The sequence below is a fragment of the Anas platyrhynchos genome, chromosome 3 (assembly GCF_047663525.1).
Source record: "Anas platyrhynchos isolate ZD024472 breed Pekin duck chromosome 3, IASCAAS_PekinDuck_T2T, whole genome shotgun sequence".
Classification (NCBI taxonomy): domain Eukaryota; kingdom Metazoa; phylum Chordata; class Aves; order Anseriformes; family Anatidae; genus Anas; species Anas platyrhynchos.
This window is the reverse complement of record NC_092589.1, coordinates 33505230-33528209: the sequence shown is the minus strand read 5'-3', so window position 1 is coordinate 33528209 and position 22980 is coordinate 33505230. Positions and strand designations below refer to the sequence as shown.

At 45.6% G+C, this 22980-nt stretch overlaps 1 protein-coding gene across 1 annotated transcript in view; it reads right to left on the bottom strand.

The window, feature by feature from the left end:
• Window positions 1-1647: 1647 nt before the first annotated feature.
• VIT (vitrin) overlaps window positions 1648-22980 on the bottom strand; it is a 53999-nt gene continuing 32666 nt past the window's right edge. Inside the window, exons 10-19 of the mRNA XM_005022225.6 lie at window positions 20410-20448; window positions 20258-20314; window positions 19616-19678; window positions 15438-15485; window positions 11324-11386; window positions 9358-9505; window positions 8517-8620; window positions 7765-7991; window positions 5444-5957; window positions 1648-4834 (exon numbers count right to left, since the gene is read on the bottom strand). Coding sequence (XP_005022282.3) covers window positions 4656-4834; window positions 5444-5957; window positions 7765-7991; window positions 8517-8620; window positions 9358-9505; window positions 11324-11386; window positions 15438-15485; window positions 19616-19678; window positions 20258-20314; window positions 20410-20448 — 1442 coding nt within the window. The 3' untranslated portion in view covers window positions 1648-4655. The remainder of the gene's footprint in view (window positions 4835-5443; window positions 5958-7764; window positions 7992-8516; window positions 8621-9357; window positions 9506-11323; window positions 11387-15437; window positions 15486-19615; window positions 19679-20257; window positions 20315-20409; window positions 20449-22980) is intronic.

Below are 22980 nucleotides of genomic sequence, written 5' to 3'. Positions count from 1 at the left end.
TGGGTAGAACATTTGTTTAAAATAAAAATAAGCGCATGGTTCTGCCCTTGGGGAGAGGATGAGGGAGAGCAAACCACACATCACAGATGGTAGCCGCGTTGCTACGGGAAAACGCTCAGAACAACGCTGCTGAGGGGGTGGTATGGGAACCTACACAGAACTGAGCAGAACAACTTGTCAGCAAGTCCGTCCTGTTGGGGTTTTTAAGCTTGTAGGTGGGACAAATGAAGTTCTCGTCTCTTCTCTCTCCCCGGTAGGTAAAATAAGCCTTCTGCTTTAGTCCTATTCCTCTTCCCTCCTGAGAGGAAAATAGGGATTGTTGTATGAAATTATGGTACAAATGCATTCAGCCTGTGTTTTGCCTCCAGAGAAGGTCAGCAGAAGATTCGTGAGATAAGGAGAAAACAATGTAGGAGGTACCCTCCCACACAGGAGGCCTAAAGACTACCTTGAGGGATTTGAGACACTCATTGGTTATACAGATAACACTGTGATGTTTTTAATGTAGAGGCGACTTAGCAAACGTAGGTTGCTTGCTGTTGTCCAAGACTTCCTCAAATTGAGATGGCGGTGGAAAAGAAAATGGAATTGGCTTAATTGCTTTCCATAATGGTGGGTAGGGAAAAATAGCTAGAAGAAGGACAAAGATGGTGACTTCGTTCAACCACAAAATAAATTAAGGTATGTATAGCACAGAAAACTTTCTTACTGTTTGGTTTCTAGGTCTCATTTCTCATATGTACTGCTTGCTTTGACTTGCCACCTCAGCATGGGTAAGACCTGTGGAGCTGATGGGTAGGGTACTAGATCCATTAAGGAAGTTTAGGTTGGGTTGGGCCTGTCTGGATGTTTAACCCCAGAGTTTTTTCCTGGTTCCTGGCATTGTTACTTTATATACTGGAGAGTGGTGGTAGGAGGAGCAAGCTGAGAAACTGCCACAGGGAAGGCCTCTGCGTAGTGAAGCAGCTGAGGAGCCAGAGGGTGCACATGGCAGGTGATGCCTCTTATGTGCAGGGACAGCAGTGGGTCCAAGCATCCTACATCCAGACTAGCCTCAGTAACACACTGCTGAAAAACAGGGTTGTCACCTCTGTCTGTTGAGATAACTGAGCTCAGGTTGTTGACATAATGCAGTGTGGGGAGTTGCTGCTGGAGTTGGAGGGAAAGGTGCTGCCCCCACATTGAGCTCCCCCACGGTGGTGTCCATTTCCTGGTGCATGCTCTGCACTTTGACTGCTGAGCAGTGATAAGCTACCAGCCCAACTCCTGAGTGCCAAGATGCCTGTGTCCTAGAGAGAGGGTGATCAGACTCCTCTTTTGGCTGTATAGCCAGCGAGTAGTTGCTCTGGCTGCCTGCCTGCCCCTAGGCCCAATCCGTTGGTGCCCTTCTCTTCTGGATGCCCCAGCCAGGCTGTAGCTTCCACCCCAAAAGTCAGTACAGTTTCAAATAAGTGTTCCTCTGATCAGTAATTTGGTGGTCCTGCCTCTGCTAGCTCACTCAAATACAAAACACTTGTGTTTTTTTTCCAGTCTTACTAGGTTTGCTAAAATCTTGTGAAAGCCTCAGCTGTGTTTCAGAAACTAACATGACATGGACCATATTTTAAACTTATTTTTTGAATTACATACAAGGCAACGTACTTCGAATGCCTTTGGGACATTTTTATTGCAAAATATATAGCAACTTGTATTGAGAAGCTCAAAACAGCTTGTATATATTACAAAAAGAGCTCTGCTGCTTTCTCCAAATATACCCCATTCAAACATTTATGAAGCTGTATTATCATTTTTTAATATTATTTCAAGACTTCAGTAGATGTGATAAGTATTTTCATTGCTATGAAAGGTGAAGGGTTAAAAGAGGAGCGCGTTCTGTGCCGATCCATGCTTGTGTTTTCAACAAAGGTCATATTTTGGCAGCTTCTGAGGATTACACTTGAGTTTACAGTGTTTATGGGTAGAGCATCGCAGGTTAGATGAGAGATGAAAAATTAATTTGAAGGTCATCTCAAGAACTTAATAAAACTGCTTGTTGGCAACTGAGCACCATGGGTGTTCTGTGAACTTAGGACAAACCATTTCAACAACAACAAACCCTGCTGTGCCCTTAATAAATGCTTGTGGTTGAAGATAGCTCTTCAGCTTTTCTGTGGGGAGTGTTTGAAAACTCAGTGTTGTTGCTTTAAGCTTTTGGTAAAAGTCTGTCCTAAAGAACACCTGTGGCTCCAGCTGTTCATAATGCCTTGGCCATCTGTGCTGTGCTTTCGGGGGAGCACAGGCACAGCCTTTGGGAGCACCTGTGGAGGAGTGCCAGTCTCCTGTGCTGCAAGGGTACAGCCAGTACGGAAATTGATATGCAGTGGTAAGCTGTTGCATTAAAAATTTGGCTGCAATCTTAAGAGTAGTTAAAAGTTAAGGCCTAGGCCTTCTCAGCTAGCCACAAATTAATGCAAATGGGTTTTCAGATTATAAATCTGGTATCTGAATTAAAGTCCCCAGTAAATCTGTTGTATGTGTTTGGGTTCATCCAGCCCATGTAATATTCCTTGTTGACAGAGAATGAACAGCAGAACAGTGGTGAAGGAAGTGGGTCTGAAGATGGAGCTACCAGGGCTGCTCCTCTATGTAACTCTCTGTCCTTAATGGTTGGTTTTGTCAAGCCAAGAGGCTATTGCTGGGCAAGTGCTGCAGCACAGGTTAGTGTTAAAAACTGTGTGCAAATATCTTTTATGACTTTGCTTTTGTTTTTTGGAAGCTGGCAATGACCTGTGTCTTCTGTGAAGATAGCATTATCATATTGATAAAGTTCATTTAAAGCTAGAAGTGAATGTTTTTTCTTAAAGAGGGAGATATGAACCATCCCTGTGTAAAACCACTGCTTCATCCAGTATTGCATTTGGTAGTAATGGTTGGAGCACCTCATGAGAGGACCCTAGCCTGGCTTACATGTATGTTACCGTGCTAGGGAGATCACGTAGAAGTGGCTGTCTCTGTTAATTTGATTTATGGTTACTTCACTTGTAATTTTTAAGCTACTTCAGTTATATTTCTAAACAAAGATTTGAAAGATCATGTACATTTTATTGACAGAAAGAAGTCTCCTTTGGCAACTTCAGTTAGTATTTTTTTAAGTGAATAATAACATCCTGGGTCATGGTTATTTATTAAAACTGTAAAGGTTATTAAAAATCAGGTTTGTGAGTAAGATGTGAAATTTGAGCTTTAATTTCTTCCAATTTCCTGTTATTTCCATAAGCCTGATGTGGTGTTGCTTTGACTTCCATAAGGTGCATGAACATGCACATTTTTACTGGCACTGAAACATCATCCCTTTCCTTCTGTAAGTTCTGCTTAAGGAATGTATTTTCTTAAATGGCACTGGATGGAAACAACCAGCAACTGCTGCTTCCTAATTGTAGTGCAATCCTTTAGACCCTCTTAATGTGTCATTCCTCCCGTTGCTGACCAGCTGACCTCTTCACGTAAGAAACAGTTGTGAATTCTGAATAACTCAGGGCTGTAGAAAGTATATTTTGAAATCAACCCGTAAAACAGAAGTCCAATCCAACTTCAGAAAAGGATACCTTTACAATTTAGAAATACTGCTTTTCCCGGTGTATAATACAGGACTTTAAGATACTTTCCTTTTAAATCTTTGTAATGGCTCTCAAATAATTATCCACACACTAAAGACTGCTGTAAGATGTTCCAATTATGCCGTAGTTTAATGATAGAGCAGTGGGGGTTTCAAACACCTTTCAGACAGTGTGCAGCCTAAACCCACAATTTTATCAAAGGAGCCTCTTCTGCCTCTGCAGCTCTCCTGCTATGCAGCAGGCCTTGAGCTACATGATGAAGTGGAGCCAGTGAGCTAAGGGGATAAGATTGTTATTTCTTTTATCTAACCACACTTTAATGCCGTGATGTTGGAGATTAGATTCCAGCTCCTGCATGTTGGCTGCTGTGTGGATCTGGAGCTTTACTGGGACTACTAAATGGTTGCAGATCCCGCAGCTTGACTCTGGCCTCTTGCTGGTTTTCCAGTCTCTGGGTTTGGATAAATCTCAATACTTGAATTTGCACTAGCTGAAGGTTAACTTCTCAGTTTGTGTCTGGGATTTCAATCCTGACCTGTGTGACGAGTGACAGGCGGTGTCACGTGGAAGTGCTTCAGCCACTGTAGCTGAGCAGCGTTGCTGCTCCCTGAAGGGACCTGGTCCCCCAGGAAGCAGGTGGCACATCTTAAAGGGTGAGGGTGCTAAGACCAGATCATCAGGGTTTATGGGTTGTCCAACAACACTGTGGTATCAGTGATGTGCTGTGAAACCCTGGAACACAAGCCTGTGTGTGCCCAGAGGTGGGAATCAGATGAGCTGGGGATCTATACCTGAAGTAGCTTTTCCAACACCTCCATTTAATTCCTCCTCTTTTACTATCCATCCAAATCTGAGATTCTGAAGCCTGCAGGGGGAAAAAAAGAAATCAACAGCCTACACAGAGCATTATCATACATAGGGATGCAATCAACTTTGTTAAACGGAATGTGCCAGAGAAAACCAGCGTTGGTATTTCTTGAGCTCAGGGCTGGCATTACTCCGGCAGCATTTTGTGTGCTTTCATCATGATGCCCAAGGATCCTGCCTTGTTCCACTCCATCAGTTCCGTGGCTGTGAATTAAATTCTGTGCAAATGTTTTGGATGAGTGGATTAACAAATTGGTAGAGGTTGTCAAATTCATCCACAAAGAAGGAATGCTCCTTATCTGGATCTGTTGCGATGGCTTCCAGTTCATCTTGAGCAGCCCAAGCAACTCCAATGGAGTAAGCTATAACTCCTGGAAAGAAACACAGAGATAAGAATGAGTATAATAGTTTTCATTGCATTAAATTAAATTGGTTAACACAAATACTGCAAACATAGTTAATAGGCCACTAAGAATGGGCAGTGAATTGTGGTACCCTCTCTGTCTAAAAGTGGCATCGTCAAATTGGGAGAAAGGCCTGGTTTGTGCATTGGAACAATGCCTGTTGCCAATAGCAAAAAGGCTTAGACAATAGTAAAGCTCTAAATGGGGATCTGAACAATAGCTTCTTGCTCCAATGTCTTGCTATTGCATTGTGAGATGTATGAATATCCTGACTGGAAAGCCAAAGGAGGCTTCATGTGTTACTAAGACAGTAGAAATCTGCGGAGATCTCCTAGGCTTAGCTGCATCTTGCTATACCTGTATGATTATTATTATTTATTTTATTTTTTGTGAAGTTCCTCATTCAGATAGAGAACAGATGGTGGTCTTATTTAGAGCTTGATGGGATCCCAGGATGAGGTGCTATGCTTCCTTCCTAAGGGTTCCTCCAGTGTCTGTGCATGATAGCAAACTGTGTTTCTCTGACCTGGATAAATGTGGAAGTGTGCAGGAAGAGTAGATAACAGAAGAGCTTACCATTTTGGTGAGCTGTCATGGCTGGCACTCGGACATCATCATAAGACCTGCCATCTGTAATGAGAATCATGATCTTCCTTTTGTTGGGTTTGGATTTGGTGAACAGTTGCTCGGAGGTGTAGCTGATGGCTGCCCCTGTGCTGGTCCCACCACTCCAGTAACTGATCCTTTTGATAGCACTCAGCACGTCCTGCTTAGTGCTGTACTTGTCAAAGCTGAACTCAAGTCGCTGCTCATACGTGTACTGGACAGCTCCGATGCGGGTGTCGGTGTCCGAAATCTCAAATTCCTTGCTGATGTTGGCTACGAACTGGAGGACAGTGCGGAAATTGCCCGTGCCAACACTGCTGGAGCCATCGATTACGAAGCCAATGTCAGCTGAATTGAGACACGTCTTGCTGCACACCAGCCGGTCGGTGTCACAGACCCGCTTCACCAGGGGCTGGACAATCTTGTGTAGGCCAAACCAACTGGGCACGCTGATGGAATAGAAACCGTTTGTTCTGCACACTGCCTGCAAAACACCACAAGTATGAATGTAGTGGAAATTCGGACCGCCTGCTTCAGCTGGGATTTTAGCTAAACTGTAAATTTAGGCTCCTGGAAAGAGCGATGCTGGAGTCTGAAGGGGCCTCTCCTCCAGTCACCATCTGCTTCCCTGGGAAATGACGTCAATGTAACATCACAGATGCTTCTCTAAGGAGCCAGGTTTTTCAGCCCTTTTTTTAAAAAAGCTGTGGGAAGGAGCTGATATTATAGCCATGAAAGAAGGGTAATAACCAAGTTTGCCACCTGTCAAGCTTTTTTAGATAAGTTATATTGTTTGCAGAGAAAGCATCCAAATCACAGAGCCACTGTTAGCATGGCTCAGCCAGACATGGTTGCCAGACGGCAACGTCAGCTCCTACCCTCCCAGGGTTAGGCCAACCAGGAGAGTTGTGCCTGCTAACAGACCCTGCTGCCTTGATCTGAAACCTGGGACTGAAGTTGGTTTCTCCCTGGCTTGCACCCATGTTAAAAAAAAAAAAAAAAAAAAGAACAAGCAATGCAAAAAGCACATAAAGATAGAAAAATATATATATATTTATCTTTGTAACTGAACATTTTTAGGGAGCAGATTTGAGGGAACCTTTTGGAGGATCAGTGGGAATCAGGTGAGTGCAGTCAGGAAGTAGGGGCAGCACAGAGCAGGGAGTGGGGGAAATTGAGTATGTGGGTGTCTGGTGGGCAATTTTAGTGTCGAGATGCAGCTGTGTCAGGTCACCATTCCCTCTTTACCTTCCTATTTTAAGTCACCTCTACTACTTGAGCTCTCTGGCAGGTTCACAGAGACTTGCTATTGCTTTGCTCTTTCAAAAAGTAAATGCAAATAAGGCTATAGTCTAATTAAATGCTGACCGGAGACAGTAGAGCCCTCTGGAACAGCCCTGAAACTCATGGAAAATTATTTCATGGCAGAGTAACATGGTTCAGACGGGAGTCTGTTTTCTGAAAATAACAGATAACTGTCCGGCTTCCTGAGCTTAGGCAGGTCTGGCACTTGGTAGATGCCTCCTGCCATAACCTTGTGCCAGCTTGTCCTGAGGCACTACTGAGCAGGCAATCACCATTAGTGCCAAAAGCAAGTAGTGCAAGGCTTGTGTTCTCTGTTTGTTTGTTTGCTGTTGTTTTGTTTTTCTGCACACGACAGGGATTTGCTCCTTTTCCAAGAGTTCATAGCAGCAGAAATAAATAACCAAGGAAAAATAATCCACATCAGCTCAACCATGGAAACAAAATGCTTCAGCTATCCAGTGTGGCTAACAACTGAGATGTGCCTGTGCGTAGAGTGTCCCAGCCCTGGTATGTGTGGGACCTACTTGTCAGTGCAGCAAGGGTGCTGGGTTGTTCAGGGCTTCCCAGCCCTTGCCAGGTGGGAGAGGCACAGCAGGAGGTCACAAAAAGCTCAGGCTGTGCCTGTGCTTTGTCACGCTGCTGGACATTCAGACTTTTTGCCTCAGAATGACTGCAGGTTTGCGCCAATGGGTAGTCAGCAAAGAGCTGTTTGCTCCATGATGTGCCTCGGATCAGGGATTTGCTGTCAGACAGTTTGCTGTCTCTCTTAGCAAGTTTCAGAAAGATCCCCTTTCTGGTTTCATCACTGCTGCCTCTTTGTATGTGAGACATCAAGACAGTGTGAGCAGGACCAGAAGTAACCCTGAGAGGTAAGAAAGAAAGCAAAATGTCCTTTGAGAGGGACTGCTTAAGCTGTCTGAATTAAATCACTAGAAAAAGGTTGAGTTCACACCAAGCTTCCAGCCAGAGCCCAGCCCGGTAAGTACCTTGTCCACAAAGTTAGGCTCAATAACATTCTGCTTCTCGTTTTCAGCAGCTGCTTCAATAGTGACAAAGAAAATGTTGATCCCTGATTCCCTGGCCAGCCTGGAGGCCTCCTCCACTCTGTCGGTTGGCCACCCATCCACCATCACCACGACCACATTGGGCGCTCCACCTCTGTTTCCATTAGCATCCGAAAAGAAGTTTTTGTTAACAAATGAAAGTGCCTTTCCTGGAAAAAGAAAGAGATTGAGGATGAGTTACAGGGCCGGCAGTGCTCTGTCTGGTGATGCCTGACAGTCCCTCCGGGGCTATGAACAACCTACTGGAATGGTGGATGAAGTGCAGGCCCAAGTGTTAGAGCCACGCTGAGAGCTGGGGAATGTGGTTTCTGGGGCTGTGTGAGCAGGCAGGGAGGTCACCACTGCTGGTGCCAGCACCTCCTGAACCCTCTTGGCAGCTGTGCTGAGCCCCATTTGCCCCCGCCTGGTGTCCCACAGCAGCTGGAGGTGGCCACCAATGCATCAGTGGGATCTGTCCATGAGAAGAAAGGTAGCTCCTGGCCACTCGTGATGGACTTGCAGCAGCCTGGACCAAGGAAGGCACATTACAGGCAGAGTGTGTGCTCCAGCCAGCCCTGCCCCAGCACCGGGCCCCGCTGCCCATGGCCTCCACACCCGGAGAGGAGGCGCAGTCTTGCTCCAGGCCCCCCGGAGCCCTCCCCGAGCTGAGGCTGTGCACGCAGCCCGTCACCTACCAACATTGGAAAGTCCGCCTTTCTGTGGGATTTTCTCAATGGCGTTTCTTAGGTCCTTGGGGTTGGCATAAGTTTTTAGGTTAAATTCTGTGGAAGGGTCATCACTAGCAGATAAAAAGAAAAAATAAGAAGCAGTCGTCAGCTTTTTTGCCTTACATACAGAAGCATGGGAGTTTTAGGATCTGTCTGCACTACCTGGCTCCTGGTAGTGCAGGTGGGAGGCCTTCAGCATACACTAGCCCCACAGATGCTGCTGTTGGGGCGCACACCCCTACCCACCAGTGATGGGAGTAGCACTTCCCAGGACATGCCAGAAGAGGGGGAAGGCAGCAGATGGGGACAAACTGCTCTCTTGAAGCAAGGAGCACAACAAATTTTGTTAAGGCAGGGCGATGCCATTATCTGGAATGATTGTGCCCTATTCCCTTTGGGTTACCCCTAAGACAGGGCTGGTCAGCATGCACAGCCACAGTAGAGGCCCCAAGATGGGAGCACCAGCATTGACAACAAAATGCCTCCGTGCCATGAATATGAGTGAGAATATAAGGTATCAAGGAGGCTGCACTGGTGAGGTTTTAGTGTTTCAGCAACAAGCATCTCCAAATGTTATGATTCTTGTTTCTGGCAATAACAAAACAGAGCTAGGTCTGTAGCCTCTTGTGCATAAATGCATGCTTGTTTGTGCTCGTCTCAGCATCTGTTGAAAAGGCCACAGTGGGTGTAATTTTGGATCACGTTCAACCTTAAGTAGCAGTAGAGGTGAAAAGCTGGATGACCCTGCTGCTCTGCTCTGCCCTGGCCTGTCTGGGTGCAGGTGAGCTGGTGCAGAAGCAGCCCTTACCCATACTGGACGATGCCCATCAGGGGCCCAGCACTGCCAATGCCAAGGGCTTGAGCCACGTTACTGAGGAACTGCTTCTGGAGCTGGAAGCGGCGTTTACCGATGCTCCAGCTCCCATCCATCAAGAAGGACAAGTCAACCTTGCAACCTGAGGGGAGAGACACAAGCGTGTAAAATATTTTTGGTCCTTTTCGTAGCTGTACTTCCCACAAAGTACAGCTGTACTTCTGCCTCCGTGCATGCAGCAGCACTTTTGGGTGTTGCCTCACTCAGCTAAAAGTCCTTCTAGAAAACCTAGGCCTGCACCCAAAGGCCTTCTGCTAATGACACGGATGAGCCTCATCTTTGTGTCTCTGCAAGTGCTGCCTGCAGTGCCTACCAGCCCACCCTTACTTCTCTGCATGTTAGTGGTGACTCACTTGGCAGCTGGACCGTGACCCAGAGCGGGATCAAACATTTGGCTTAAATGGAGCGCTGTTTTCTCCTGCTGTCTGCATCTCTTGATTTCTCTCCGATGGTGCCTCCTACCAATCAGACTCTCCAAAATAGTGTTTTAATCATTAGATAGCCTGAAGGCAACAAAGTGCCGATTGTTCCTACCGGCTTATGCAACTGCCTCCCATCTCATTACTTTCAATTTTTTTCTCCCATAGCCGTCTGTTTTTCTAATTCTAATAATGCTGAATTATAGGAGCGTGACGGAGAACTGTTTTCTTTCACAGCAGATAGTGAGGCAAGGCTGGGAACTCACAACAAATAATACCTCAATTAACGTCCAAATTTTCTTGAATTTCCTGGCCTTAAAAGGGAAATACATCATGCAATGTATACGTGGAAAGTGGAAGTTTCTCAGCCAACAGGGGCTGAGCATTCAGAGACTTAGATGCTTGCTCCAACTTAATTCCTGGAGCTGACTCGGATGGCAGGAGGATTCCTGCACTTGGACGTGGGCTCTGCAAGACGGCAGCCTACGTCTGCTCTGCAGAGAGCTGTCCTGAGCTCTGCTTTCCTGCAGTGAGTTTGGGTCTGCAAGGGCAGATCCTTTCCCTTTTCCCCTCTCCCTTATTTCTGTACCAGTTTTAGGTGTATTTGACTTTCTTTGATGGGAAAAAACAATATTAGGAGCATTAGGTTGGGCACCTTAGCATGTAGGATGTTTGGGCCAGCGTGTAATGTAAAGTCCTTGAGCTGCAAGTGCTGCGAGACTCAGCTGCAGGAGGGTGGGCACCAGTGGCTGGGGGCCAGTGGGAGGGTGAGGCCCCCTCCTCAGGGAGGTTTCCTGGGAGGAGGAGGAGAAGGAGGACCCCACCTCTGCAATTGTGATTTGCTTTCCCTTTTTCCTTCTCTTCTGGGCCCCATCTCAAGATGAGTTAATGGGCAAACCAGCTGTGCAAGGTTTGCTTTTTAGAGCAGGGAACAACTCCATCCTCAGACTAAGGGCTCCTTGATACTCCTTCTACATCCCCTCCAGGATAAAGACCCTCTCTCCTTGCTGGGTCCCTTTCTTAGGCATCTTTTTCTCCCTCCCACCCTCTGCAATGGGAAGGGTGCCTGCGCCCACATTGCCAAAGGTGTGCATGGTCAGCAGAGCTTGCTCATCCATCGCTGGCCACAGCGCATTGGTTTCCTGTACTCTGCCATTGAAACCCCCCAGAGAAGCTGCATGCCCCGGGACCATGGAGCTGCACTCGCACCAGAAGAAGGAACAGTGAGCAGCCATCATCTGCCACCCAGGTAAGCCACACTTCGGCTGTGCTCCTGTTCCTACAGAAGCAAAATCCAACTGCGTCTGTCAGAGGGATCAATGGAGATCGATCGTCCGTCCTCCTTGGAGGAAAACGCATTCCTTGAGTTTCTTGGGATTCTTCAAAACTTCCCTGTTGCTGCTTAATTTGAACACGTTCTAGTAACAGGTAATTAACAAAATAGCATTGCTTAATTATGAAATTAATTCTGATGTACGTACTTGGGTTCCCCTGGGAGGTCGCCTCCAGTGGCTTTGGGTTCAGGTCCTCCTTTGAAGCAAAGCCTAGAGAGATGAAGGCTCAGTCAGGGTGTGCCGGGGGCTGTCTGGCTCTGGGGGACAGAGGGGTGTGTGTGCAGGGAGCCCCCAGCCACTGCCCAACACCCTGTGGCCTGAGGCTGGTAAATGTGAGAGGGAAGCAAGGACAGATTTCACGTCCTGGGACCTTTTCTTTTCCACCTGTGTCACCTCTAGGGTGGTTCCTGGTAAAACAAGAGCCCAAGTGTTTCTAGAAATGACACTAAAATGTGTCCCAGCGGACAGACAGCTGTGAGCACTGAGCCAGCGAGTGTTTTTTTTGCGGTTTGACTCCCCTCTGTGAGTCAGCCTCCTTGCTGCAAGCAGTGCTGCCACAGCGCCCGCATTTTGCTGGCTGTTTGCAAGGAGCTGGAGGCAGACAAGCGATGGCTTCAGCATGTTGGTTTTCTGCTTGGAGAAGAGGGCATGGGCAATGGCACAGCTCACCACGTTACAGTGATGGAAGCAAGGCGAGCCATGGGGCTTCAGGTGTTCCCTGGAGGCTGTGTTAGTTTGGAAATCACAGAGAAAACAGTAAAGGGTGGTGGAGACCTACAGAAAAATCATGGGAAACAGTCTCATAGGTTATTAGTGGATTTTAGCTGAGGCCCCGGCTGCAATGTTTGTATGCTACAGCCTTGGGAACATGAGTTTTTGTCTTTGTGAGATGCTGTGAGTCACAGGGAGTTGTGATTTCTGGTTTTAAAGGGTTTGAAAATGCTGAACTTCACCCATGTACTGAATGTCTGGGGAGGTGTCTCCAACCACGCAGCATCTCACTCCCAAGCAAAGACAAAAAGCTGTTCCTTTTCACTAGAGCATGGCAAGATTAGTGGGATTTATCTGGGATAATCCTTAAAAGAGGCAGCAGTGATCAGACAAGCCCCAAACCAAACACTCGCCAAGGAGCAGTTTGTCAAAATAATTATTTCTGCAAGCTGCGTATTGTTTCTATAAAAGGAGTAAAAGGAAGACTTCCTTAAATCTTCATCAACAAGTCAAGGAAAGACTACTGTGTTCAGAGAGAGACAGTAGAGAGGTAATTTCAGAAAGCGTGACCTTAATATATAAGAGAAGTTGCAAGGTACTGCAGGGTTTGTCTCTCCATAGCAGTCAGTCTCCAGCAACCCTAGTGTAAGAGCTGTAACAGCTCAGAGGTCCTGGACGACCTGAGCTGGTTGTTGAAGATCCTAATGACTGAGCTGTAATAATGCAGGGAACATTCAAGAAAACGGGGGGAAAAATATGAGCTTCAGCTCCCACCAGTCCAACTTCCATTTGCCTGGTTCATCTGAGAATTTATTAATTGTAAATTGAGGTTGGAGAAAATACTTGGCAAAGAAATCTGGCCAAATAAACCTAGCTCCTAGTCCTTTTGCCTTGCCTAGTAATGTTTGTGTGTGTGTGTATTTATATATATATATTTATTTATTTATATATTTATATATATATACAGATTGGTCTATCTTTCAAGAGTTGAGGTTATTCTAAATAGAAGTATATGCTCAGTTCTGGGCCCAGAAAAAGACCTGGGTTGACCTAACTCTTCTTTTTGCTGCTCTTAGGTCTGTCCCCTCCCTGCCTTTTGGAGGGGCTGGGGGCAGTGGGGCCGTTTCCATCCGGCAGCTGGTGAGGGTGTAAGGGCCTGCAGGCATGATGAGGATGCGGACATGGCTCCGCACAGGGGAGCGGGTGTGCAAGGGGTGCCTGAGGGTCACGCTGGATCATACACAGGGTCATACCATGGTTTTGGGGTGCTCAGTGAGGAGCCCTGTGCTCTCTCACACCGATGACAGCAAAACAACTGAGCTGAAGCTGGAAGGAAGGAGAGCAGCTGGCAGTGACATGGGGCGCTCTGTAGTGCCACTCAGCCCCAGCCATGTGGGGGGCGTGGGCTGGCAGGAGATGCAGGGTTGTAGGAAGGTGATGGCTCTTTTTGCTGGCAGCACTGGTTATGACACTTGGAACTGCAGTGGGCAATGGGCAATGTGAAAAAAACATAAAGGAAGAAATGACTTGGAGCTGTGCATAACCTCTCCTTGTCAAGCAGAGGAAAATGACTGTGCTTTTTTCTTTAAAGCCTGAAATACTCAGCAGCTTGTCCTCATGACCGTGGGTGCTCCAGCATGGCCTTTAATCAGGCAGAAATGGGACGTTTCCTCAGTAGCAGACCAGCACCACGCTCCATCTCACAGCGCCCAGCATGTGCCAGCCTGGCACCGTGTACGTGCAGCCCCCCGCGCCTGCCTTACTCGAAGAACCTAAAGTAGGTGGATTTAGTGCTGCCATGCAGTTAGATATAAGCACGTGCCTTTCACTCTCGCAACCAAGTGGTATGAGGAAGTCAATTCATAGTTATCTGCCCTACACATCTAGCTGCACCTGATAAAATCTGCGGTCTGTACCCGGGCGCACAGCTGATCAGCTGATGTGAGCTGATGTCAGCACAGCAAGCCCACGCGTGGGCAGCACGGCTCTCCTCGTTCTTGCCCTGACGAGCGCTGTTACCAGTTCCTAAGCCCGTGGGTCAGCAGGCTGATTTATGCTTGGTGTAACAATAAGGTCACCCGCCAAATAACCTTCCCCGCTAATTGGGGATGTGGTCAGTGTCTACGGGCCGCCCTGCTCTGCCAGTCCAATTTAATGTTGTAATTGCCATGGGAATTTCAGCTCAGTGCATGGGCAGCCTCCTCCATGCTAATTAAAGTTCCCTTCACTGATTGTCACAGCTGTCCATGCTTATTAAACTTCCCATTCATTTCAGTAAGACAGCAGTGACTAGATGCGCGCCAGAAACCAGTCCTTTGAAGTGACAATCTGAATTCATCAGACTTTATCACACAGGCACTTCAGTTTCTGAGAAACTATTAATACTACATCCCTTCTCCCACACCTAACCTTTCACTACATTTAATGCAATCTGTCATTTGCTGTCTCAAAATGCCCCTCTGTACCACTGGCATTAGCACTGTGGCTTTTTCTAAATAAACACACGGAAGACTTAAGCTCCAACAGATAGAAACACATCCTCTCTCTGGCTTAGTGTGCTGCTGCTAGAGAAGGGAAATCTGTTCTTGTTTGGGCTGACGCAAATTTTGACTAAACAGCCACAGCTACTGACACTGGATTTGCAAGCTAATGCAAATGGGCAATGCTGCTCATAGCAGCCAGCACAAGGATTAGTCACGCCGGGGCTTTGAAGTAAGCAGAGCATTCAAGGGAATGGTCTTTGCAAGGGCCACCAGCACAGCACAGCCTTCTCAACAAAACTGGTGATGGAAAAGATGTCTTACACGGGATGTTCCTTATGAGAATGCCTTATGATGAATTGCCATGTATTTTGCATAGTCTCCTTTAAATGTTCCCAAGAAAAGGGGTCCCTTAAATATGGTCAGTATTGGGACTTGTATGAGGTTGTGGGTTACTCAAGTCTTGTTTTTGTCTCTTGAGCCTGAAACAAATGGGTTTTTTTGTTGTTTTTTTTTTTTTTTGTTTTTGTTTTTTTTTTCTCACTCAAACTCTCACTTTCTAAAAATGCCGTCTTCTCCATGTTTTCACTTTTTAAGGCTAAAAAGTTAGAAAATTTAAATAGTATTTGCTATTTCTTATACTCAGTTTAAACTGCCCAATCCTCATCTGAATGCTTTCCCTTGTTAAGTACATTGGTATCAGAATAATTAGTCACCTTTTTCTCTGAATGCATCTTTAGACTGCCTTTTGACCTGTGGCATTACCAAAATAATTTATTTTAAAAAGGATTTCAGCAGCCTGAACCCCTTTCCTGCAGTAGTGCTTTCCAGAGCACACCTGTTTTGTTCTTGCTTTAGGCAGGAATTTGAGAATGGTGAAGGCTCAGAGTAATTTTATCTACTAAGATGTAAACAACATACTTCATTTATCATTTTAAATACTGTAATTACTTCTTAAAATGTGATTGTTATCAGCAGTGTCGTGGGCCTGATAAATAGTGTTAGATTTCCGCATGTGTGATGGAAACCAATTATTCCCAGACTAGTTACTGAATGTCTTAAATATTTACCTGTGTCAAAAAGGCTCAGTCCAGGTTTCCATAAGTCTGTTTCCATTGCTTTCACACATGAAAGAAAAGACAAAGTGTTACTGAAAATAATGGAATTATTGGAGATTACAAAGCTCTGGCTCAATTTAAAAAGGTCAATTCATACGGTGAATCACCATTAACAAATAGGAGCTAAGGAAATCAGTAAACCTGGAAACCTTTACGAACACATTTCAAGCCATATTTAACAGCCTCACATCACTGCCTCCAAAGCAGTCATCTTTTTTATGAGTTTAAATATGCCTCTTCAAATCTATTTTGGTTTTGTTCCTCTTCACTGACACTAAAGCAGTATACTGACTTCAGTATACTTTTGCTTGGCCTAGATTGTTTCCCACTGAAAATCTGCATGTGTCTCCCACCTACTGATCTCTGTATTATTTAAACCCATAGAAACCCAAAGAAGGCATCTAAATCTTGTTTGCAGCCTATCAGGCGTGGGAAAACTCCATCAGAATTGATGATTTCATGAATAAACCCCAAACTGCCTCTGTTCTTGGAACATGCTGAAGAACTTTTCCAAGAAGTGATGTTTCCCTGACTAGACTGGCAGCCGTTGTACTCTGAACTAGAGCGAGTGGGTGAACCACACATAGGTTTGGGGAAAAAAATAAATAAATAAAGGAGCTGTGGGCTTGCCAGTGTCCTCTGGCCTAGTGAAATACTAGGCCAGAGGACGCTCTGAGAATCACCTTGCCATGTGATTGTCAAACCAGTTAGGAGCTATCAGGTTCTTTGGGAAGGAGATTTGCTGCATGAGTGAGATTGCTGAATACACACGTGCTCTCCCTTCAGAAAGGAGGAACCCCTGATGCATTTCATGGCTAAAGTGATTTTTCCAGGCCCTCTTCCCTCCTCATGCTGGGTGAGCACTGTTTAGATGCACTACGATGAATTTGGAAAATTGAGAAAGTGAAAGGCTGAGAAATCAGTCATGACACAGACACAAGTTTTGCTGTGATTTCACTCAGGAGGAGAAGTAGGCTGAAGGAAGGACAGGAGTGGGTAACAGAGAAGGAAAAATGGGAGAACTATTCCTACTTCATCAACCACCTGGGCAGGATTACTGGCCAGCATTATGTACATCCCTGAGGAGAGTCATGAGCACTGAGTGGAGATAGGGATGGTGGCTGTGGAGCAGGACAACCCTATCCACAGCAAAGGTCTGGTGCTTGTTTGTTATCAGCAGGCAACACATTTTCTGACCTCTGTCACTAAGAAAATGGATTTCAGTGAAGCTATCTTGTGAGAAGACAATCTCAAAAGGTTTGCTTCGTGCTCAGAGAGGGCTGAGAAGTGTCCCATGGCTGCTAAAAGAAAAGATTTTAATGAAGCCAGTTCTCAGCCTGACTGGCTCAAAAAAAAAAAAAAAAGGCCAAAGAGTAAATCAAGAACAAACAAACACTTCTTGAGCCTTCTTTACAAACACACTGCTGTGAGTTTCAGGGAGAAAAAGTGCAGGAACTGCACTGCACATGAAATGAGCATAGGAGCTGTGCAAACATCTGCCCTTGTAAGCAGAGAAGTGAGCTGAAGGATGTAGAGCAAGGGAATGTGCCTGTGCAGTGAATCACAGGCTTGCTTCTGCTGCCAGCTCATAGCCAAGGGTTACCCTCGGTGCAAGGCTGTGTGGCTGCAGCACAGGCTCTTCAAGCTTATCTGACTTTAACCTCAGAAAAAACAGATGGCTTTCAGTAACTTCAGGAAAAGACTGCTTTTTGTCGGTGGGAGTAATGCTGGACCTCTAGATCAGGTCTTCTCAAGAACTAGTTTGACTCAGACAACTGTGGGTCCTTCCAATTCCCTATGAGGGAGAGCTGTCTATGGCTTCTTTGAGCAGCCTTCTCATGGCTCACATCCTTTGAAAACTTTCTGTGGTGAGAAGACCTTAATAAAGAAAAGCAGTAGTTAAGTGCCAAGGACTTGGGGTAGCTGGCTGCAAACATGAAGAATGCACTAATTTCTAAGTGATATGTAAATCTAGGCAAAAGCTCTGTTCTTGGATGTAGTCCTAGACACATCACAAAGCAAGGTCTCAATGAAATGTGCTTTGGAAGGAAAATTAGTATTCTTTTAAGTTGCAAAGGCCTTTTTTTCTTTTTTTTTTTTTCTTTCTTTTTTCCCTTAATGATGCCTATAAGAATCAAGGGTTTATTTTTAAAATACTACAAGACTGATATGTTTATATATTTAATAATTGCGTAATTGTCTTGGAAAAAAAAATCTGGGCTAGGTGAGCACAGGATATCAAGAGAGTTGATGTGTAATATCAAGAGCTTCTTAAAAACAGGTAGGGAGAAGCTGAGCAGATGAATGGTGTGTCAGGATGGGCGTTTTCCAAGCAAACCTTTTTGCTAACCTGAGCTGGAGAGAGGAAGTTCCTCGACAGCTTGGCCAAACCCACAGACCCAGTCACTGTTGTTTGCTGACCGACATGTGCTCGCTTCACAGAATCAAGAAAAACAACTCTCCTTTCCAAGAAAGCAAGGAGTTGTCCAGGAATTTCCCTTTGATCGTGAGAGAAACTGGCTGCTTGGAAGCAACGCTGAAGCAACAGTGAAGCAACTGCTTGGAAGAGCTGCCAGGACCTGGGCTGAAAAAAACAGGATCAGGACTCATGGGGAATAAGCAAGTGTATGTTTATGGGTTTTTCCTTCTTGTTCTGTGATTGAGGAAACAGAATAACTCCTGATGGGAAATTTGTGTTTCGAATCATCTTGGGGGGGATCTTAAGATGACTTAAGCAGATATGTTTGGTTGGGGTCAAACTCTGATTTTTATTTAAACATGCCTTAGCGCTGCATTCCCCTGCTTCTCTGGCAAAGATTTGGCTGGACGAAGGACTAGCCAGAACATCCTTTGGTCCAGATCATAGGGCTCTTCCCATTTCTGTCCCGTCAGTAGGGCAGGTCTACCATCCCAGGTGCTCTCTCCCCTGTAGATGGTGTTGTGTAATTAGTGCATTGCTGTGACTGGCACCTTTGCAGGCAACTTATTTGTTCTGCTGTTCTGTACAGGGACGTAGCTGTTTCCCCTCTGAAGGTGGTCACTGGATTTTGACAAGGGCAAAGAAGATTGGCAACAAATGTGAGATTAGTAAAAGGAAATGCTTGTGCCATTGGTATAGCAAAAAAAAAAAGAATATGAGAAAGACAATTATGGATGGAAACCAGAGGGAAGAGGCTGAGACTGAAACAAAGAGGAACAGAGTAAAAGTGAGATTAACAATAATCTCAGGAGGAGCAGGAGTGTGTCCATTTTAAATAGGCTGTAACTAGGTCAACTATAGATGGCTGTTTTGATGGAGAGACTGCTGGGCAAGCTTATACTAGCCTCTATTTCTCAGGAAGCCCTACTGCATGAGGATGTCCTTGAGCCTTACTGTCAGAACCCTTGGCTCTGCCCTGTTGCACTTCTCCCGCACCTCCCAGAGCTCACCAGAGCTGTCAAGGCCCCAGGTGCACCCCCAGGCCTCACAGCCTCTCCCCCCCCAGGGCATTTAGCTGCCTGTGCTCTCGTCCTGCTCCCTGCTCTGGCTGCTTCTGGACAAAAGCCACCCCTGAGAAGCTCTGCTATCCATCAAAGCAGAGCTGGTGTTTGCATGTGAACCCAGTGCTCTGGAGCCACGTGAAGTTTTCGGCAGGCATCCAGAGCACCCACTGAAAGGGCTGCTTGCTGATGAAGCAGCTGGTGAATTGCACAGCCAGGGAAGAACGAAAGCATAGATGATGTCTCTCCCCTCAGTGTTAAAGGCAATCTCTGCATTGCAATCAGCCTGGAGGCTCCCAGGAATAGCAGGAACAGGACGAAATTTAGCTTGATCATAGACCCGATAGGCTGCACGGGGCTGGGATTTTGTCCCTCATTTTGACTAACAAATAAGGAAAAATGCAAACACTGTGGTAGATGTTGATTCCCACGGCCTGAAACAACAGCTTGCCAGTGACATAGCTGTCCTTTGCCTTCTTGTCCTGGAAGCTGCTAGTTGGTATTCAGTGCAGGAGGCTCGCCCTGGTGCTTCTCCAGCACGCACAGAAACCATCTGCAGAGCTGCCTCTGCTAATTAGCTTGTGGGCTAATTTGGGGTTACTAAAACCATGAAAGTGAGCAGAAAACCTGCTCCTAGCAGTCTGGCTCACCTAGGTGGGCTGGAGACCCAGCAGGCCTCCGGAAAGCAGCAACAGGCTCTTGGCGCTGAATACCTGTGTGGTTTGAGAAAGAGTGTGAGGTTAGATGTCAGCTGGCCAGGAGAGAGAAGCAGGACCACCAGGAATATGGGGGCCCCGAATTATCTTTCTGTATGTGTTTTCAAACAAAATGGAAAAGGAAAATTGAAACTAAGGATTAAAAGAAAAAAAAAAAGCCAAAGAATTTAAAAGCTTAAGAAGGGTGGCAAAAGCAGAAGAAAGGACTCTGAATATTAGTAGGTGCTGTAGTAGCTCCTGTGCACTGGAGCAAGGGGTGCTGGATCCTGAGATGCTGGCCATGCTCAGGGGCTGGAAGCTGAAAGAACTTGTAGGGTCAGACCGATGGACCCCAAGCTTCCACAGGCACAAAGTTCCCCTGTCATTTTGCAACAGCAAATTTTTTAAAAGGCTCATATAAATGGGTTTAGGGTATTGTGGTGGGAACAAACCTAGGTTTAATTATTCCCATTGCTTTATTTTTTTTTTTTTTAAGAAAGTTACACTATTGTCATGCGATAATCACTGTAATATCTGCTCAGTAGATGCAAGTGGTGGAACTAGCTACAAGGAGAAATCAGAGAAACAATTGCTTACCTGTGCTGGGTCGTAAAATATTCCTGTTATTTGTAGATGTGGAAGGGCCCCTGAATGCTTTGAAAATATTGTATTGGTTAGTACATGGAACCAAAAGACAAAGTGTTCTAGCAATAAAAAAATGTAGTAGTTATTATTAGTAGAATACATACCTGTATTCAGTCCTCTTCCCTGTGCAGCCTGAACCTGTCCTGTAGACATCAAAATGGAGAAGTGTCATTTGTACCATGTTTGGTGCAGGACTACTGCTACATGGGATTTTCAATGAATCTCATTTTATAGCTATCAGAGTTAATGGTTCATATATAGAGAGTTTTCATTAATATCCTTTCTGAGATGTTAACACTATACATTTTAAACAAGTTTAAAAAATAATTGCCTTGCTCTGTCTGTCACATACGTTAGTTAACATTCAGTTATGAATATTACTTATAAATGCCTTTGGTTTACATTTAAGGTGTTTGTAGTTAATGTTGTGATTTACTTTCCTTTCTAAGTTTCCTTAACTCAATTGCTCACACTTGTTATTTGGTTTTATTTCTATTTCAGTACTATCCAGTTGTGCTGGCTATGTGAGGAAGGTTAACAACAAAACAACATCCAGACCAGATACTACTCTTCCTGCAGAGAGCTTACCATGTGAGACAAGAGACGGTGAGTGCAAGCAGGCAGACTGTAAATAATGAAACAATGATAAAAATAATGTGGGAGAATTCATGTGTCTAAAGTGTCTTCATCACTGTCTATACAAAATGCTTTTTTAAGGTGATTGGGTTAATACATTAAATTCCCATTGTACAAAAATACTGAAGGCTCAAAATGCTTGCAGAAGATCATGTCTTCAATCATGCTTTTCTTCTCATTACTTATTTTTATGAAGTTTGTTAACAAATTTACACCTTAACATTCCAAAACCTGCTGAAATTAGTGGGAATGTGTACTTGACTTCTGTGAACACTGGGTGGGGGTCTGCAAGATATTTTTCTCGATAAAATATAAATGAGACCATTTTGTATGGTTGTCTCAGGAAACAGGAACAGGTGCTCCCTGGGGATTTGATATTACAAAATTAGTGACAGCAAATAGTTTATGCATGACCCAATCTCAAATCTTCACAGGCCAATGGAAGTCCTTTGATGGGATTTTGCAAGCTGTGCTGAGAGAGCTTGCAAACTCCGGAAGCCAAAGAGATCCTGTTTTAGTAAATCGCAGGCTCATCTGCCAGACTTTTGAACTCTCTAGGCTTCTAGCTCTGGCTCCAGGTGATCTGCAGCTGGCAGAGGCTGCCTTTTCAGGTTCTGGAGAGGAAGGTCTGCTTATGCAGCAGCGTTGCACAGAGGTGAGCATGCTTTCCATACCCAAGATGGGTACATGCCAAAGAGCTGGAAGAAAATTAGCTTTGCGCCTGAAAGCTTGCCTCGGTTTGGGTTTGTCACAGCTGAGCCTGAATGTCTATGTAACACAATTTACAAGGTCGGTAGAAACAGAGTACAAGAGGCTGAGAAAGAGATTAGCTCAGAAGTGTTGTGTGCCACAGTTTTTGCTTAGTGCCTCCATACCCTTGAGCAGCCTGGCTTGCCCTCTTTGCTCCTTTTGGGTGTTGCTGGGCCCACGGGGCTGTTTGCTCTTGTTGTGCCACCCCAAGGCATCTCTGCAGTATGCTGTTTTTTGCTGGGAGGAGTATTGTAGTAGTAGAGGGGAAAAGTGGTAATCATGTTTCCAGGGCCTACAAGGCATGTTCTTCCTTTGATTTGGAAAGCCAGAGAGTCTGTGGCATGAAATTGTGTGTCTGTTAAAGCAGAGCTCTGTGCAAGCCAAAGGCTGAGCAACAAGTTGAACTGGGGACAGGCAGTAACCAAGTGATCGCAAGAAATGGGCCAAAAAACAAAGGCAGTGGAGTAGAGAAACCTTTTAAACCCCCCCAATTAGAGATGTTCCATTTAAGATCAATGCTGTGGTGGTAAACAGCAAGAATGGCTGTATGTAATGTGTGGCTAACAGGGCAAGGAATGAACATGCAAGGCAAATCCAAAACCAGCTCTGGAAACAGTGGTGGTCAGGGCTGGGATCAGCAAAATGCAACCATGCTGGGGAAGAGCTCTGATCTGCCACAGAGGCTGATCCCAGCCATGGTTGGAAGCAAGTCTGTAGTGAGTGGGAGGCATGGAGGCAGGAAAGGATGGCAGGGCAGCAGAGAGAATTGCATTTTGGGATGTTCCTTACAGATGATGGAAACTCACGTGAAAAGGTGAGCAACTACTCTGTGCAAATAACACAACTGCACCCCACAACTTGGTCAGCACCGCTGGTGGGCTGAGCAGTCAGAGTTAACCTGGGGGGAAGGCAGCATCCAAACCCAAGCTCTAGCTGTTCCACCTACTGTCCAGATGGAGCTCTTATCCCCCTTATCCTGTGCTTCCCTTATTCCTATATGTATGAGCCTTGATGTTTTTGCACTGTTGGCTGAGAGTTTTCAGTACTTTCTATTCTGCTTTCAATGATGTTGTCATTCCTCTTTTCTTTCTACTCTTACTACTATGATGAGTCACAGCTGGGGATGAAAGCACAGCAGTGTACAGTGGTAGGCAGCTTGGGGTCACTGGCTGAAAAGAGATGCAATGGTTGAACTGAGCTGGAGTGCACGGCAGGCACTCGCTGCCTGATGTGGAGGTGCCAGCTCAGTGCTTCGGTCTGGCACAGAAGATGGGGACATGACTGTGATC